Source organism: Aptenodytes patagonicus, chromosome 1, assembly GCF_965638725.1.
Source record: "Aptenodytes patagonicus chromosome 1, bAptPat1.pri.cur, whole genome shotgun sequence".
NCBI classification, from domain to species: Eukaryota; Metazoa; Chordata; class Aves; order Sphenisciformes; family Spheniscidae; genus Aptenodytes; species Aptenodytes patagonicus.
Genome location: NC_134949.1, coordinates 65,534,826 through 65,553,139, shown reverse-complemented (window position 1 = coordinate 65,553,139; position 18,314 = coordinate 65,534,826). Strand labels below are relative to the sequence as shown.

Sequence of the window (18,314 nt, the reverse complement as noted above, 5' to 3'; positions counted from 1 at the left end):
CAAGAAGAATTGCCTGGCCAAAGACACAAAGTGACACAGTGGCAATACTACAATGCAGTATTCCACCCGAAATAGTGCCGGATGCAGAATTTTCTACGCTACTGCTAATCAACCCAAGCTACATCAAGATAAGAAGTCAAAAAATAAAGAAAAACTAGCCAGTAAAGCCTCTAAAACATTTTTTCCAGTATCTTTAGATCATAGAGGTCTCAGGGGCCAACTATAATAATATTAAATTTTAGAAATTGATGGCTCAGAATTGATACAGCCAGTGTCCCTTTAAAAATACTGGCTTCGTTGCAGAGTTTCTCTTGTCACATTCAGACAAAGCAACTGCCTAAACAGATACAATTCTAGCTGCCAAGGATATCATCATAATCTTGTCTGGATCATTTAATTGAGTTTTTGCCAGCTCCTGCCAGAAGGTTTTGGGAACAATGATTCCCTCCTTTCTTCAATAACACTGTCCTCCCTCTTTAAAAAGAAAAATCTCTCTCATTTCCATTTGGAGCGATCCACCTTGAGAGGTTAAAATTTGCTTTCTGCAGCCATCTGCATAGGTAGGTATTCACCGCTTGAAAAAATGGTGAAGCAATCATAAAGCAATAGGAGCATGGCCATAACTGAATTCAGTTTCAAGCCTGAACAAATACAAGAAAAACATGTACTTTCACCCGATGCTTCTGCCAAACAAAGCAGCATACACAGCTGGTCCATGGGTCTTTGAAAGTTGTGCATTTGGCTTCTCCACAATCCCTGCTCTGACGCTGGAAACTTCCCAAAGCCGTGGCTTGGGAGCCACTGCACTCCCTGAGAAAGGGAATGAAGAACAACGGGCAGAATTGCACTAGAATGGACACTAGCATGGCTGACTTATTATGCAGCGAGCTGGCTCCAGATTAGTAAGCAACGTATCTGTAGAAGAGAGCTGAGGCCAAGGGGTCACAGTGGATGCACAAGACACTTCCTCTACAAAATAAACAAAATTTTAAAAATGACACTTCCTCACCTCATCTGCTCTGCGGAGAAGTCCAGTTATGACCTGAAAAACACGGGAAATGCTCAGATCTGAGAATTTTGTTTCTCAGTTACAGTAGAAAGCTACGAAATTCATAACCACATTTACTCTTTGGAAAAGATTTAAGGAGCAGCTACTCTTTTATGGAAGGTGCTACAGTTGCTTACATGGGAAAGGAGGCACGTTCAGTGTGCAAACCTGGTGGAAATAGCAGGGTTATGAGTGCGCATGAGTATATGCTGGCACCGCAACCAATGCCAGTGTAAGTGTTTTAACATCGAATAATGCTCTGCATAATGCAAAAATAGGACTGGTCAGTGTGCAATTACCAATAATCAATTCTAAGGCCAGGAGAAACTTGCAGATGTATTCTGACCACTTTCTCTTAAGGTCATTGCATTTCATTCAGCCATTGCCTTATGAAGCCAGTAGTTAGCATTCCAGGAAGTGCTTTAATAAAATACAGCCTTCCTTGAAAAACAGAGTATCCCCCAGTTCTGCTGGTAGTTTGCTCCTGTCATTAATCATCTTGACAACAAGCATTTATTAAATATATACCATGCTTTGTTATCACTCCCACGTAATTTTTAAATTATTTGATTCCCACTTAGCAAAACATGCATTCCTCTTGGGAGTACAGATAGGAATGAATTTTGAAAATTAAACCATTGCAGCTACATTACACAGAAAGAAAAAGTTAGAATCATGTCTCCCCAGATAATTTTCTCATTCTAGAATAAAATTCTGGAATATAGTTACGTCACACACTCTTTCTGCCCCCACTCCCATCATCACTTTTAGACTAATAACAACTAGCAGAGTTTTCTTACCCCCAGAAGATTATAACATTGACTGAAAACACAGATACTAAAATGGACGAATCTCTAGTAATAGCTGTTATGATGTTGCTACATTACACAGACTCAATTTTCTCACCCTCAGCCTGACTATGATTCCCAAAAAACCAGGACCAAGCTCCTGCAGTACCTCTTGTACTGTGCCATCTCCTCCTGCAATAATGATCAGATCTGTGTTTTCCATCAATTCCAGCAGCTTTTTTGCTTGTCCCTCATAATCAGTCTGAAGAAACAGAAATCCAAACATGAGAACTCAAGTGACTATTTCTAGGATTTCTCTTCTATAGAAAAGAAAAGAATCATCTATCCATTTGCTTAACAGTTATTCTCATATAGGCACACAGTACTGTATATTACTTACATTCACTGAAATTTCTTAACTTATAAAACAAGTCTGCTGCCTAATACAATATGTGCAAGCAAACACACACACACGCACAAAGGCTAAATGAAATAGAGTAAATCTTACTCAACAGATCTAGAATATCGCAGCAATAATCATATTTCCAGGTAGGTTTACAAAACCACAAGCAAACCATGCTCTTGCAGAAACAGTCCCAACATCTTTAGCAGCCAAAGCGCTCAAGTGTGTCTCCTGAAACACAGAATCAGCTACATCAAAGGCTACTGCCTGACAGCAAGCTGTTGATAACAGGTTTAGCAGTAAAGAGTATACTGACTTTCTAAACCATCAAAACCGTTTCCTGCAAAATGAATGTCTTTTACAGGGACATCTCAGCCTCAGTTACCGGCTCAGCCCTGTTTTGCTAACTCATCAGGTCTGAAGCTACAAAGCATCAGTTTTAAGTCTTGCGAAGTAATTTTTTCTCTTAGGGTGGGACTACGTATTTTCAATGATCAGAGAGAGGCATTAATAAAAACAGCATTTTAACACTAAACCTTGTGAAAAAGATTCCAAGACAGAAAGATACATATTAGAGTACTCCACTGCTATGACACAGTGACTATTAAACAATCCACATATCACAGCCTCAAAAACCCGCAAAAAGGTCAGAATCCCTTCATGTTTACTTTTTCTTCTCTTTCCAAAGAAAACCTCTCTTCTAATTCACGCCATTTAGAGCTGTGTTCTGCTTTCGTGATGGGAATGTTGAATTATTTGGGGATACACTGAAATATTTTCACTGTAAAAATAAAAGGTTATTTTTAATTAATCTGAACAGTTCTGCTGCACGTCAAAGTTCCTCACTTCTGAATTCTGCAACTTCAGGCAGAATTGATAATTTCAACAGTGATGGGCACGCACCACTAGCCAGCACTCAAATATTTAGAGAGTTTTCTCTCAAACATGAATTATAGAAGGGCTGCTTTAGACAGACAGACAAGCACGTGTACTGCTTTAGCTGAAAATTAAAAACTCAGCACACAGTTTGTAAATTAACTGTGAATTAAAAAGGAAAAGATTAAGTACCAGCTTAATAGCTCAGTATTTATTTCTTCTCACGAGATGTCTACGGGACAACTGAGAATTTCAAATGCATCCAGAATTGAATTTCAATTCTTCAAGAGCAGACAATACATCTATATTAACAGAACAGTTCTTACCTTAACCACAGTTACATCCAAGCCAGATAAGTGCAAAATTGGAGCAGCATTCTTTTCAAAAAGGTTCCTGGCTTTGCTAGAAAAAACAGAGTAAAAACTGTTTCATTAGTCTGCTGGCTGAAAAAATTCAAAAGGAAAGAAACAAACAAACAACAAGAAGAAATCTACTTAAAAACAGAGCATACGATCTACACAATCAGTCACTCAACCTGCCAATCAGGAAAGATGAGATTTCATTTGGTTCAAATGTATTACATTTCTAGACTCGTATCTTAGATGTCAGCTTTTTGTTGCAGTTTTAATAAATGCAGAAGAGGTTATCTAGCTTTCTCCAAAAATAATTAAAAAAAAAAAAAACCAACAAGATCTCCAGAAAGAAATTTAGTAGAAAATTAATGACTTGCAGAGCACCAGGCTTTAAGACCACAAAGAAGGCCCATTTAGGTTTTCAGAAACTTTTTTTTAAAAAATACTGTTACATATTATTAAATAGGTTTAGAAGCAAAATTTTATCTGACTTTCTTTTGTTATAGGACTCATGCATTTTCTGCCTGTAACTGCGTAATAAAATAATTATCCCATTAACTATAAATTGCTTACAACAAGTAGAAACATGAGACTAGAAGTCAGAGACTTAATTTATTAACACTTTGCATTTTCCAGTCATGGGTGTTTTGAACAAAAGCACATAAGTCCAGACACTTCCATGTCAGATATAGAATTCCTTTCATGTTGTTACTGACAACTCCCTGCCCCTCCCCAAGATGCAACTGATAAAAAGCTTAGCTGATCAGCAGAAACACTCACACACCATACCCAAGATAACTGTTTTTCTGCTAATGAGTATGCAAAAATAGCAGTCGACCTCTTCCAGGAGTCTTGCTCTGAGCCCATATTTAGCCTCTCAGTTTGTGGGCACATCCCTTTCAAGGACAGGTTCCCACAGAAGTAAGATCACTGCTGGCTAACTTCACGTCTTGAATCATCTCTTATTTCTATAGTTTTTGAGGACAGAAATGCATCACATACAAAAGTGTAGAAGGAATATGAAGGAATTCCACATACAAAGGAATGACAAAGGCCGAAACATGGGATAAAAGAAAAATTAAAAAGATACATATATTTAGAAATTATTCTTTCAACTCAAGCATCTAGTTCTATTTCTCATCCCAGTATTTTTGGTGAAATAAAGTTTGGCATAGTTACATAGCACCAGCTTGGCATCAGAGGGAGGCAAAAATGAGCTCAAAAATCTGGCTGGCTTTTATAGTGGATGGCAGCGCAAAAATACAGAAGGAGTGCCTCACATATGCATGTAGGGAAGGGGCAATTTTACCCTTTGCAAGCTGCTGGGTTGAGAAACACTGTTGCTTTCTTCAGTGGCATACTGGAAGGGATCAGCTGGTTGCCAAAAGCCTAAGTGAGATAAAAAGAGCAGAGTTCAGTTTATCTTTTAAGCACATTGGTCAAACAGTTCAAAATAATGCATCTCTACAAATGTCAATGGGCTTTCAAGCCTCATGACATTCAAATGACTTCTATCTTCAGCCATTGTACAGTCTCCTATTCAAAGACCTGCACACTCAGCCACAGCTCACACCACTGTCACAAGTACTTTTTAGCTAATTTTTACAATTCCACCACCATCTCGCTTTGTCAACCTCTGGTTTTCTGCCATGGGCAGAGATCCAGGGAACTACCCTTGACTCCAAGGTTACTTGATTATCCTTCCTTATGTAATTTTCATACACCTGCCTGCCACCTTCCTTCTGCATCTTTTTCCACTTGTGTCCTTCATTTCTTGTATCTCTCCTGCTCATTTTTGTATTTTCTACACTTAAGTTTTTGAAGATATGAAAGATAATCACTAGAGAATTTGCCCTGACCTATAAGCAAGCTCACTGTTTCTCAGGCATTTTTTTCTTCCTAATGTCTCCCTGTAAAAATCATTAAATTCCTCTTCAACTTTTGATCCAATTCTGAATAGGTGCCTCAATTTTAAATTCTTTGAGAGTTACTCCATACAGCCTCTTGTACCTTTTAGCCATTTGTACCTATTTCCATAGCTTTCAGCACAGGAGAGGCAAGAAAAGGCAAAGCTTCCACGCATGTTACTTCCCACTCTGTAAACCTCTTTTAGCTCACCTAAAGGCATCCTCACTACCACACCAAATCAAACTGGTTTTGAGTACAAGGATGACAACGTATTCAGCAGTACCATCCAGAAGCCCCAGAAATAAAGCAGGAACAAAAGACTACTGTGCTGAACAAAAGACAAAGTCAACTGTCCCTGGGTTTTTTTCCCCTTTATCTTGAAAGTTAATTCCCTTAGTAGGAATTTTTCTATTTAAGAAGGTGGACACTGTACACAAAGCACAGTAGATTTTAGTGAACGTTAGCTGTTTAAATTTATACTTAAGTCCACTTGCCAACTTTGCTCAGGAAACCTCAATTAAAATAAGTGTGCAGCTGGCTACGTTGCTTAAAACATTCAAATTTCTTCTTCAAGAAAGGAAAAGGATAAGAGAAGTTGCTGAGAGTAAAGGAATCTTCAAAGAAAGGGAAACAAATCAATAGCTCTTAAGCTTTACTCAAAAATCAGCTGGAAAACAGACCAACTTATTTTATTGCAATTGTTGGGCGGGAATTGGGAAATACAGGGAACCTCTAGCATGCTACAGCTGTTAGAAACAACTAATTATTTGCTTGGGGGGCACAATGTGATGTATTTGCTTGCTCTAAACAACCTAACAAGGCTCATAAGGAATTTATGAGTAATGACATAATCACTTCTTTATGTAATATACTTACACATTTATGTTACATACAGGGGCATTTCTAAAGCAAATGCTGATTTTTAAGACAGGAAATAAAAAATAATAATGCAACATTCTAGAAGTCTTTTTTTCAGAGCACAACATAAGGAAAGACAACTTAAAGCCAGACATTAAAAATGGTTATTAAATATATATATGAAGGCATAATTGAGTAAAGTCAATGTCTTTTTCACTTCCTTGTCAAACGCACACTTCCAGGTATTGCATTTCTGGACTTCTAAGATGACAATCACTATTTGGCAACTATGAAAAACCCTTTATACAAAGGCTTTATAATGTTTTATGAATACTAACAGAGAAACTACATTCTTTCACAGAAAACTATCCCTGCTTCACAGAGCAAACTGTTTGCCAGCTAAACAGGACCTCTTTAACACATGCCCGGAGTTCAGTAACAAGGTCAATCAGCGAGACCACATTTTCAAAGGAAGTCCACAGTCAGCTGACACTGACTTATTCCAGAGAAGGAGGTGTAAAAGGTTTAAAATACGATAAATGGGTTCTTTATTATAGAATCCTTCTATGATCATTTGCCACCCCAAGGCTGTCATCATAAACTGATACTTAAATTCAGACATGCATGGTGGAGTCTTTGCATGAAATACTGCTGTAGCGGATACTTTGGCAGGAAGGTGGGCGCCTCATCAATTTGGTATCGTAACAGGCTTAAAAACTTAAAAATCTGTTGTAAAAATAATAGGGAACCCCCCTACTTGACTCAGACTAAACTTTTTCTTCGGTGAGTCTGCCTCTATTTTTTCCCAATATTTATACAGCACTATAAACGCAAGTAGCATTTTTCAAACAATTACAGATTGTTATTATTCTGAAGAACATATCAGACTTTTAATGCCTTACTGCTGTATTGCTGTGTGTTTTCAAGCAGTATTTGGCACTGACGCATCAGTGAGAATGGAACGTACAGCAAGAATTGATTGCTAGGCATTCTGGTTCACTCCTTTCTAATGCAGGAGTCTTCTGCAGGATATTTTCCCAGGCTTTAACTACTGAAATTGTAGGAAGCTCTGTCGACAGTGCTTTTGCACTTTCATTTACAAGAATAAGCCATAATGGAATAGATCCCATCACTTAATGACTGGAATTAAGAAACAGGAAAGTCAGAATTTCCACAACAGATCTATCTTCTTGTGCCAGTCTTTCCTTAGCAGTTACACCTTTTTGACAGCATACACACTTAGGTCTTTTAACTTCTCCTTGTATATCATTTCATCAGTGCCGTTTTAAAATTTTTTTTAATTTGGTCAGCATGCTTCAAATATTGAGGTTTTAACTGCTATTTCTGGCGATATAAAAAACTTCCATCACTTTGACATTATGCAGTAAAAAAGAATATTGAAAACATAAAAATCAAGAACAACTGATACTATGAGTTGGAAATGCATTTGACTCTGAAGCTATAAGTATGATTTATGAAAGCAGTATTTTCAGGGAAAGATTCTTCTTATTCTTTCATGACACTTGAGGTCTCTTAATCTATTCTGGCATGAAGTTCCATTGCCCCAATCAAGGTGCTGTGAATATCTTTCCCTCAACAGCAGGAGCAGGCTAAAATTAGGATTATTCAGGTGCACCACAGAAGCAGGGTAATCTCAAGGAAAGTTCTTTAATGAGAAAAACAATTTTCACCATTCTTCTCAGGCCCCAGTATGTAGCAATGATGGGAGCAGTGTTACATCCTGCAAAATCTCTAAGATCTGGCATGGAGAAGCAGGTTTAGAATAAACTGTATTTATGGGAGGTAGAAAGACTCTTAAAATCCTACACCACACCACTGAGGTAATCAGAGCCAATAAGCACTACCTGTGCAGTGATGTAATCCATGGGCAACAGCAGTTGAAAGCACCCATGAAAGACTGCTTATTAAGGACAAGATTTCTTTATGGGAATACTGCAGCATGGGAATTTGTTCACGGCTGGTTGCCCATGCAGACCACAAACTCCAAAATGCAACAGTCAATATATTCAGACAGTAACTACCCCTTTCTCTCTGAATACCAGCTTTCTTGTCAGTGATCAGCAAATGCGTTGCCTCCATCAAGTTCCCAGTACATGGGTCTCAAAAACACTAGGTCAGTCATCGCACTTAGTATCCTCAATAAAGGCGCTCAGGCTCAAATAGACAAGGGTAAGGTCTCTCCAGCCAAGCACTAATGTGAAGCAGTTTGCACTGCTTCTGCCCAGACTACACCCGTCGTGGTGGATCTGAGATTTCAGTCTCCTGTCTTATCAACAAATCATCTTCCCACCAGAACTTTACAGACACGGAGTAATTACACCTGCAGAAATGGAGGTCTGGGTAGCTACAGCAGTAACTAAGATTACCCCAACGATAACACTGCACCGTCCATTGCAACAGCAGTCAGGGCACAAAAGGTACAGCACCCCAGCTGCAGGCTGGAGGCCTCATCCACGCTTTGGCACTTCAGCAAAAGAACACAGATGGCATCATTACAAGGCTTGTCACGTAGAGAGGGCCCGCTGGGAAAATCTCAGGAGCCCTGCACAACCAAGATAAGAGGGAGATTTTAATCTAATTTTATCACTTTAGACAGTATTACCTGGGCTTCTTGGCATGCAGCTCTTCGTAGCAGGTTATCGCTATTAGGTAAGACAGAAAAGAGAGTGGACATTAGGTTGTATAACTTTAAAACAATTTGCTCATTTTTAACATGTAGGTACATACCCTTTTTACACACACTTTGACAGCACTAAAATAAAAAAAATACAGGTTCTTTAAGACCTATTTAACACATTTTAAGGGTGAAACACACCCATTTAAGTACACATGCATAATTTTTTTCTGCATGTGCACACAAACATATTATAGTAAAGAAAAGCAGAAAACAAAGACCAGGATGCCAAATGTGCTGAGATTACCTAAGCTATGAGATACCATATAACTGATTTATTTTTAAATTGCTACATAACCATACTCCAGAACTAAGGTGTGGTTTTTTTCAATGTTAATACCGTCTGTTATTTACACTGAAGGTACTTACCATGCCGGCAGTATAGAAGGGATTTAGAGCAGACTTAAGTGTAACTTCCATGGACTTAAATCTTTGTGCATTATAATTGTGAACTCCCTTATCCATCAGTTTGTAAGCCAAACACATGTTAATGCAGCACCTACCACCCACCTAGGTCTGAGCATGGCCTAAAGCAGTAACTCAGAGAGGTGAAAATCACTCAACCCACCTAAGTGAAGTTTAAAACCAAAGAAGACCGTCACTGACGGTCATTTCAGAAATAAATTCCAGGCTAATCCTTGTGCTTGTCATTGGAGACGAACAGCATTAGTAAGGTGGGAAGCAGGGTATAGTTGTCAAGCAAACTGGAGACATAGAGCCACTGAGTGAGGAACAAAATTCTGTTCTTCCCCAGACCAAAAAATGCCCTATTGGCCCTTGCAGACAAACAGGGAGTCCTGTTCTGCAGTGCCCAAAGTCTCACCTGTCCTCTAGATACCAGACACTCCCCCTCCTTGCTAAAACCAAAAAGCTCCTTCAGCTTGTCCTTGCCAATACCTGGCAAGACAGTGTATTATTGTCTCAAAAATATCAAGTACAAAAAACCCTAATTACAGTCAGCATACCAAAATGAATACACTACACCAATTAAAAGGATTCAAGGCCAACCATGAAAAACAAGTGACTAGGAAAGCAGCACGCTCCTGCCACAAAGTGTGGCTCATCAGGCCAAATCCTGCAATTGAAACAGCAGAAGAGAAGGCAAGGCCTTGGTCAGACCTCTGGACCCGAACACGAGTGCAATCTATTCAATTCCATGAGTTTACGGTATTTATCTGTCACTGGAGCTATATAAGCTGCTCTTTTTGGTGTCACCAAGAGATGCTGCAATGCCATAAAAGGAGAAGTAGGGTGACTTCAGGTGAGATATAAAGTTAGGTTCTGAGAAAATAACTCTACAGCAAAAAAGCCACAGATTTATTCCTGGTAATAATAAAAAGACAAAGAAAGAATTCAAGCATGGAAAAAGAAAATATGTGAATAATACCTCACCAGGATAACAAGTAACTGGAATGTCTAAAAAAATTTCCTCAGAGACATGTTTTTAACTGTCATGTTTGCTCCTTAAAACCAAAGGAATGTCATTTGTATTAAGCACCTGAAATATTACTTAGAGGAGGGACAGACTTGTATTTGATTGCAGTAATATAATGAAAGTGCACTAGTTAAAATAACTCTCTCTGAAAAGGTTTGTGTTCCAAGCTAAACAACATTGTCACAGCTAATTCCAGTTCAATCAAGACAGCATGATGGGCTAAGTCCACACTGCACTGCTGCGGGCACGAGCCCTCATATAGGGTTTTTTTTTCCTTTCTGTGACTATGTGTGGCCAGAGCAAACACAACGCAATTGCAATTGTAATTCGTAAAGTTGAAATATTACGGGATATCAAGAAAACCCCACTATCAAATGATGGCTGCACAGTTGATGTATTTGAGAATTGCTGTCCTAACCTTATTAACAAATTCTAGCCAAATCCACCTTATCTGTTTACTTCACATTGATGCTATTTTGTTCAGAAATCAAGCTGTGTCACATAGTCAGCCAGTACGTTTTCCTGGTGCCCGCAATCTTATGCTGCAGTGTTAATCGCCTTTAAAATGGAGTCCAGCACAACTTTTCAAATGCAAGCAAAAGATACTGTGCTCTCTGTCCCAACCTGCAAAGACTCTCAAAACAACTGTCAAGGATGCAAGCTTCATTCAGCTCAACGGAGTCTTAACCATAAAAATTAGGCTTGACAGCTTAGATGTCAACATTTAAGCTTATTTTCTCCCGCACTGAAGCAGTTACAGAAATAGAAAAAGTCTACTCTGACACATATCGCTTTGGTGTCAAAGGAACGGTTTAGGTTCTGAGACCAGAAGAATAGGGAAATTTGCTGTCCAGTAATTTATAGGTGATTTGTCTCACCTCTCCAGTAGCACAGCACCCAGAATCCCATGCCATCCCAGCCATACTCATAGGATTCCCGCTGATTCAACTAGGACATATATTTCAAAGTCATCTGAGTTTGGCTTAAAGATGTCCCGAGTTTGGCTTGAAGATGCCAGGTAACAGGAAAATTTTTGTTTCCTTAAAACATTACGTCAACACTTAACTATCTTCACACTTAAGAAAAAAAAAGCACAAGTGCACTCACAGGGGTGTATCTGTGAGAACAGCGGTCCTCCTGCTGTATCACAGCTCTTGCCTTTACTCATCTCATACAGCTCACCTACAGTATCACAAGCGGGTCTGGAAGTCCTCTGCGGGTCATACCAATTAATAAATATAGCTTCAAAAATGTTAAAAATAGCAAAAAGGTAACTTCTTAAAGTTACTTCTGTCTCAGTACATATTAGCTAATCAAAATATGGCTGCATACCAGCTCCCAGAGAAGAAGAGACTTTAATAATAAACGTAAGATTTTGTTGATTTTTTGTACTTTATTGACTAATATTAGGTAGTAACAAAGCCTTTTCAACAACACTCGAACATGAGCAGGTGGAGGCTGAGGGAAATTGCCACGCTGCCTTAAAGAACACACAGAGATTTCTTCTGACTTGCACCATATCCACAGCAAACTAAAAATCAATTTTTACTTTACATTTCCCCTAAGGGCTTAGAGACACAACTCTGGCCGTTGCATCTGCTGGCCAACCCAGGGCTGCCTTCCCACTGTGAGAATTAAGCATCACACAGCTTACAACTGGGCCAACTTGCTTAAGCAGTAAAAAATTGGGAGACAGAGACGAACGAGCAGTGGCAGTGGGGTATGGAGGAAAGAGGATGTCCTAAGCTGAACCCACGGACAGAACTTTGACTGGTTCGACAAAGATATCAGTCAATCCCGCAAGGCCGGCAGCCACTGCAGCACGGACTCTTCAGAGAACAGAGCAGGCTTACGCCAAAGCAAGGAACTAACGCAGAAAGAAAGGAAGAGCAACTGAACAGAGCTCACCATGCACCAGCCGTGTCAGGCTGCCAGAACACACCGGGCTGTGAGAGCACAACATCCACATGACCCGCTTGAACAGGGGCTGTTCTGATTTGTCTGCAACCTCCCTGGCGCAGGACTGGTGGCCACTGCTCCTGTCCTAAGCATTTTCAGCTAGAATAGGGAAATTTACACTCTTACATATAAGCACACAGATCCACGCAATTTAGTACGTATGCTCCTCCAGCTGAGACTGCATCCTCTGCCCAAGTGCCAGCAGAGGCCAGGGCTGAAAGGACAGTTCCCATGACGAGAGGTCAGCCAGGGCAGCAATGAACTCAACAAGGAGAAGACAGCAAACTCGAATCGAAGAAGCTGTTTGAGGCCTACAGCTGCAGCAAGGGTAAGCCTTCATCTTAGAGCCAACTCCCTTAAAACTGACCATACTACAAATGTATAAAAGAAGGTCAGGTGTGAGATCCCATTTCAAAAAGGGTTATCAGCATTAAATCTAAGACTGTTAAGTACATTCAAGCAAGAAGCAGCCTAAAAACTCTCCAGTTCAGTGTCTGCATCAAAACACAGAGTTTTGCGAGGAGAAACTTGACCAAAGCTGTGCACATAGGATCAGTCCTCAAGAGCTATAACAGAACTCCTAAAAGAGATTTTATCTTAGCAGAGAGCTTTTGGGCTGCTTCCAATACAGCAAGAGCACAGCATCCTCTTTGCTGGATATTAGCATTTACTTCCAGCTTGGCTTTGGAAGGGAATGAAAGACAAATCTTAGCTTGCATCAGCTTTACTCAAGACTCAGAATTTATACCCAGTTTGTTTGACAAAGTTTTGATGAAATAAAGTCAGCCACTCAGGAAGTATAGGCAGAAAGGTGACAAAGTGAGCTATCAGTTGGCAAACAGGCAGAGACTAACATTCAAATTATAGATAACAATAACACTCAGATTACTGGCAAGCAGTCAAAGGCCCAGATGCCTTGCCAGCATTTTCTACAGAGAAAGTCAATACTTTAACATTTACAGAGTAAAACTGAGTATCTGAGGAGTCCACTGCCTCAGTACAACATAGAGGGTCCCCGACCTAACAAAGTGATGATCACTTACCCACTGACACCACTGTAACAGTCTGGCCAAACCTGACAATCAGTTAAGCTGATGTCCATTATGCCAGAGATTAAATTTCTGCTGATTTGACATAGCTGGCGACTCACTGCACCACCTGGACATATAAAGAACAGCAGCAGCTCAATTCAGGAGACGTGACCCAGGACATAAAGGTGAAAGGGGCTTCCAAACTTGGTGGAAATTTTAAAACAATCATATGGTATCTTTACTTTATCTGTAATCAACCTCGTGTACATGTTAAAGAGAAGTATGCTACTGTGTATGAGCACGTATCTGGTAATCTACATACCCTCTAAGCTTTGATCTAGTACATTAAATTCAGTGTCCCTCATACCTGTAGCATGATATGCTATAGATTAAAATTATGCTAATACAGAAATTCACGCAATCCAGAGAAATTAAAGGGAGACAACCTCACATGTGGCAACACTGAGTGCTCTTCTTACTTCTCCAACACTACAAGGATATTTGCTACCCCAAATGCAAGACAATGGATTTTGAAAACATATTCTTTTATGAGAAACACAGGAATTTTAAGGCTCACTTAAGTTTTGTAAGAATAGCAATAGGGTTTTAGTTAACAGTAGTTCAACCAGACATAATGCCTATCATTCTACCCACGAAAAACCTTTGCCACCTCCTGATCTATGTCTCTTTTGAAGAGGCACCTTCTGTTATATTATGTACTTAGAAGGGCTGAATCACAAATGGGGGATGGGGAATCAGCACAAGGTTTCCTCTTTACTCTTCCCGTTCATCCAAAAACCCCTTACTGTTAAATCAGTCAGTATATGAACAAACATCTCCAAAGATGAAAGGACAACACACTGATCCAGAAACTAAATGCTGCATGAAGAAAGTATCATACAAGACTGGGCTAAGAAGCTCCTCGACCTTTACAGTTATCGTCATCCACAACCTTCAGAGTAACTCGGCGATGAACCATTACATTCCAGTGTCCCTCTTTCCTCTACAGCCTATGGAGCACGAGGGCATCCACATCAGACCCCACAGCACAGGGTGCAGGGGGGGACACCCGGGTCCATTTTCAGGCAGGGAAGAGCCACAGGGGACAACTCTGGAAAAGGTAACATTCTTCTTGTCCATATTTGTCCACATAGCATCCTCCAAAGTCTTAAGGAAGTACTCCAGAGCTCTTCTGTCCCTATGGGCACGTAGAGACTGACTATAGAAGAGTTGCCATTTATTAGCAGGACAGATTTTTATTTACAATGGCTCCACTTAATGCAGGCATCATAGCCTCTGCATCCAAAAGAAGAATGAAACTTGAGAAGTTGAAAAAGCAAATTATCTTCTCCTTGCAAGAGAAATGTCTTAGAAAATCCATGAGGATGCAAAAGCCAAGAAGAGGGATGCAGGACGGGGAAAAAAAAAAAAAACAAACTTTCTTCAGCTGCAAATAAATGAGCAACATCTCAAACAGCTAATTCCAAGAAGTCCGAGGCTAATCTGAACTGATGCTGTGCTAAAGCAAACCCCTTCGTCAGAAACTCCAGTGATGCCAGAAACCGAAGCACAAGACTTCACTAAACCTTTAATCTGTTCTAAAAGGGCAAATATAAGCCTAGTCAAGTATGCCTCATGCATAGTAATTTAGCCCCTGATGTCGATAACACCAAGTCTCACAGCCAACATAGCTCTCGTTAACCTCTTCAAGTGTTGCCTGCAGCAGTTTGTGCATGGGGCGAAGGGCACCTCTCATGCTCCCCAGCATAACTGGTACATAAACAAAAAAACTGGGGAGAGAAAATGTACCAAAAACCCCCACCAAAAGCCTTTACCACATTTGGAGGCAAACCAGAAGCTACAGAGAGGGATCCTTGCCTATTCCCTGCTGTCCAGCAGCCACAAGGTAAAGTCTTCACTGTGCACGGAGTACCACGAAAGGGCTGCTGAGACTACCGTCATGTTCTCCGTGATCATAATGTGTTTTCACAGGTACTGCACAGGAAATGAATACAGCTGAAACCTGTATGAATTCCCAGAAACCACAGACATAAAGGGAAGACTGGTTGTGTCTGACACTGCTCCTAGGCCTCCTCAAGTGCCCACTCTCCATATGCACAAGGAGCAGATTTAGCCTTTTTCTTAATGCTCTATTTCAGTAGCTCTCTATAGTACCCAGGCCTGACATGCACTTTGCTGTCATTAGTATCTGTGGCAACAGAAGACCAGTAAAAAGGCCACTCACGTAAGCAGGGTACCTGGGAAGGTCAGAGGCTGCTCTGCCCTGCCAGCCAGCCCCTCATATGAATGCCTCTGAGCAATTTCTTCCTCCTCATTTTGTACGTTAAGTGTATTCTTTTGGCTAAGAGGTATGTAGAATGATAGAACTTCAAATAATTACTCATTTACATTTCGCTATTTCATCTGAATTCAAAGTTCAAGTCGTCAGAGGAAAAAGTGGAATGTAAGTTCAAGATCCACTGACATCACATGAAGGCATCAAAAAAACCCAACCTGCTTCGCACAGATACTTCTGCTTACAACATGGCAGTATCCTACGTACTTCTTTTCTGCCTGTTGGTCCATGTAGGCACGCACATGAAGCCATGACCTTGTTACCACCACTTTCACACAGTTATTCTCTATCTTACCATAGCCTGCACTACAATCAGCAATTACAAGGAAAAAAGTACGGAGAGAGAGTTTTTTTTACTGCTTGCCCTGCAGTCAACCGAGCCTTAGCGCTTCAGGTAAGAAGTAAACAACTAAAGCAGATGTACCATTCAAAACAAAGACTGATTTAATCCAAAAGTCCCTAGGCAAAAGGAAATAAAGAAGGAAAGTATAACAAACAACATAAATAGATTTATTTTCCTAAGTTTTCCACCAAGGCTTTGGCAACATTTTAATGTAAGAAGAAAAGAACACTGCTAAAATCATGACTTAACAATTAAAAAGACATTAAGAGAGTGACAGAATAAACAGCAACACCAAAAGTAACAATTTTTTAAAATAATTTGGCTGTACTTGCATTTTAGTTAAGTGTATTAACCATAATCTTAAAGGACAGGGATGAAAATATAAGCCTAGCTATTTAAAAATCGTGAAGGAAGATTTTGCTTCCTATAAGGAACATTCGCTCCACAGATAAGCAGTGGAAGTGACACCCTGCCCGGTATGACTTATGTTAGCCGTGCTGCTGCTGCAGCAGTTGACGGGCTCCTTCCAGCTAGCTGGGTGACAACAGCAAAGCACACGCACCAGGCAGGCACATGGCCGCTGCCGGCACTGCACCTCAAGACAGACACAAGCGCTCATGCAAAAGAGATCTGGCATCTTTCATGAGGTGTACAACACCGCTAAAAGAAAAAAAGGAGGTGGGAAAACCCACGGGCACACAACCACCATGCTGTGATGGCCACCTTCGTGCATGAAGGTGGCTTCCCCTTAACCCCGGTACCAGTGGCACCATTTGCAGACGTAGGGCCTCTGTTTTCATTCATCCTTACAGTACTGGTTAAAAGCAAGCAAACTGATGACATGCACTTGGCTGATGGCATTTTTTTTAAGTTAGAAGAGAGAAATCTCTCTCCTCTCTAACCGGCCCCAGAATGATTCAAGCCACCCTGACAACACCTCTGGTTAAAACTACCGCCTGAACTAGCCCCAAACTTAAAACAAGGCCAAGGTGGGAAGTCACAAGAAGGCACTGAGCCTTCCTAAGCGCATGGCTGGCGGAGAGGGGAGGGGGAGAGCCACCCCCCCAGGGCGCCGGAGCCCCTCTGAGAGGAGACTCCCATTTTAACAGCCGTGAGGGGAGACTGCCTTAGGCAGAAAGCCGGCAGCCCGGGCATCCGAGGCGAACACGGCAGCGATGCCCTCACCGCGCGGGGCCGGTCGCTTGCGAAGGCACAGGGGCACACGGCCGGGGCGGCGGCCCCGCTCTCCCGGTCTCCCGCCCCCCCGGCCCGGCCCGCCCCCAGCCGGCAGTTACCAGTGCCTCCCATAGAGCCAGTTCCCGCCCCAGCTCAGCAGGCAGACCCCGAACGTGGTTTTCTTCCAGTGATTCCTCAGGGTCGTCAGCACTTTCACCGCCCCGGCCATGCCGCCCGGGGCAAACCGGCCGCCCCTCAGGATGGGCCGGCGGGAACCGACGCGCCGCTGCTCCCGCTGCCCAGCCCGGCTCGGCTGGAAACGGCTCCCCCGGCACCGGCGTTCCGCGCAGCGACGCCCTCCCGGCCCCGCGGGGAGGCCAGGCGGTGCCCGCGGGGCTCCGGCCCCCGCTTTGGGGGGGCCTCTCCCGGCCCCCGCCGTGCTGGTTTTGGTCAACCTTCGCCCCGCGCATCGAGCCTGGGTCTGAGGAGATCTCATCCCCAATCCACGTTACTGTGCCCACCCCTTGGGCCTTGTGTGCCCCCAGCTGCGGTCCAGGCACCCTACCTCAATTTGAAAAATAAGAAAAAAAAATCCCAAGGAAAAGTGCTTTCACACCCACCCATGTCCCGGCCCTCACAGCCTTGCTGCGTGGTCGTCCTCCAGCCTGCGAGGCGACCTGCCGCCATGGGCTCTTGGCAGCAAGCCCCAGCCACCAGCAGGAGCAAGGGGAGCAGGAGACTTTCTGCGTAGCAAAGGACAAAAGTGGCTAGGTGTTTTTTCACACTGATAGAAATATCCAAGGTGCTCCCCAAAAAAAACAACCAGAGAATATTTCTGAAGATTCATCTAGAAGAAAAGTTGGCTAGGAAGTACTGTTTGGGGTTTGCTGTTTAAGCCCCACCAACGGATGACCACGTGCACCAAGAGAAATGTCTCCAGTCATGCATGGAAAACAGGCCATCCTTGCAAGGATGCCATACAGCCGTGAACAGCATCAGCGTCCTGCCAGGGAAAGGCGGAGACACGACCAAGTGGCAAGATCTGACCTCACGATGGGAAAAGCTTTGGGACAACCTAGTGATGG

General features: G+C 41.9%; 1 protein-coding gene across 1 annotated transcript in view; it reads right to left on the bottom strand.

Annotated features, from left to right (window-relative positions):
- AGK (acylglycerol kinase) overlaps positions 1-17,507 on the bottom strand; it is a 36,333-nt gene extending 18,826 nt beyond the window's left edge. Inside the window, exons 1-6 of the mRNA XM_076340289.1 lie at positions 17,349-17,507; positions 8,858-8,897; positions 4,778-4,857; positions 3,442-3,517; positions 2,006-2,098; positions 1,010-1,042 (exon numbers count right to left, since the gene is read on the bottom strand). Coding sequence (XP_076196404.1) covers positions 1,010-1,042; positions 2,006-2,098; positions 3,442-3,517; positions 4,778-4,857; positions 8,858-8,897; positions 17,349-17,458 — 432 coding nt within the window. The 5' untranslated portion in view covers positions 17,459-17,507. The remainder of the gene's footprint in view (positions 1-1,009; positions 1,043-2,005; positions 2,099-3,441; positions 3,518-4,777; positions 4,858-8,857; positions 8,898-17,348) is intronic.
- Positions 17,508-18,314: the final 807 nt, after the last annotated feature.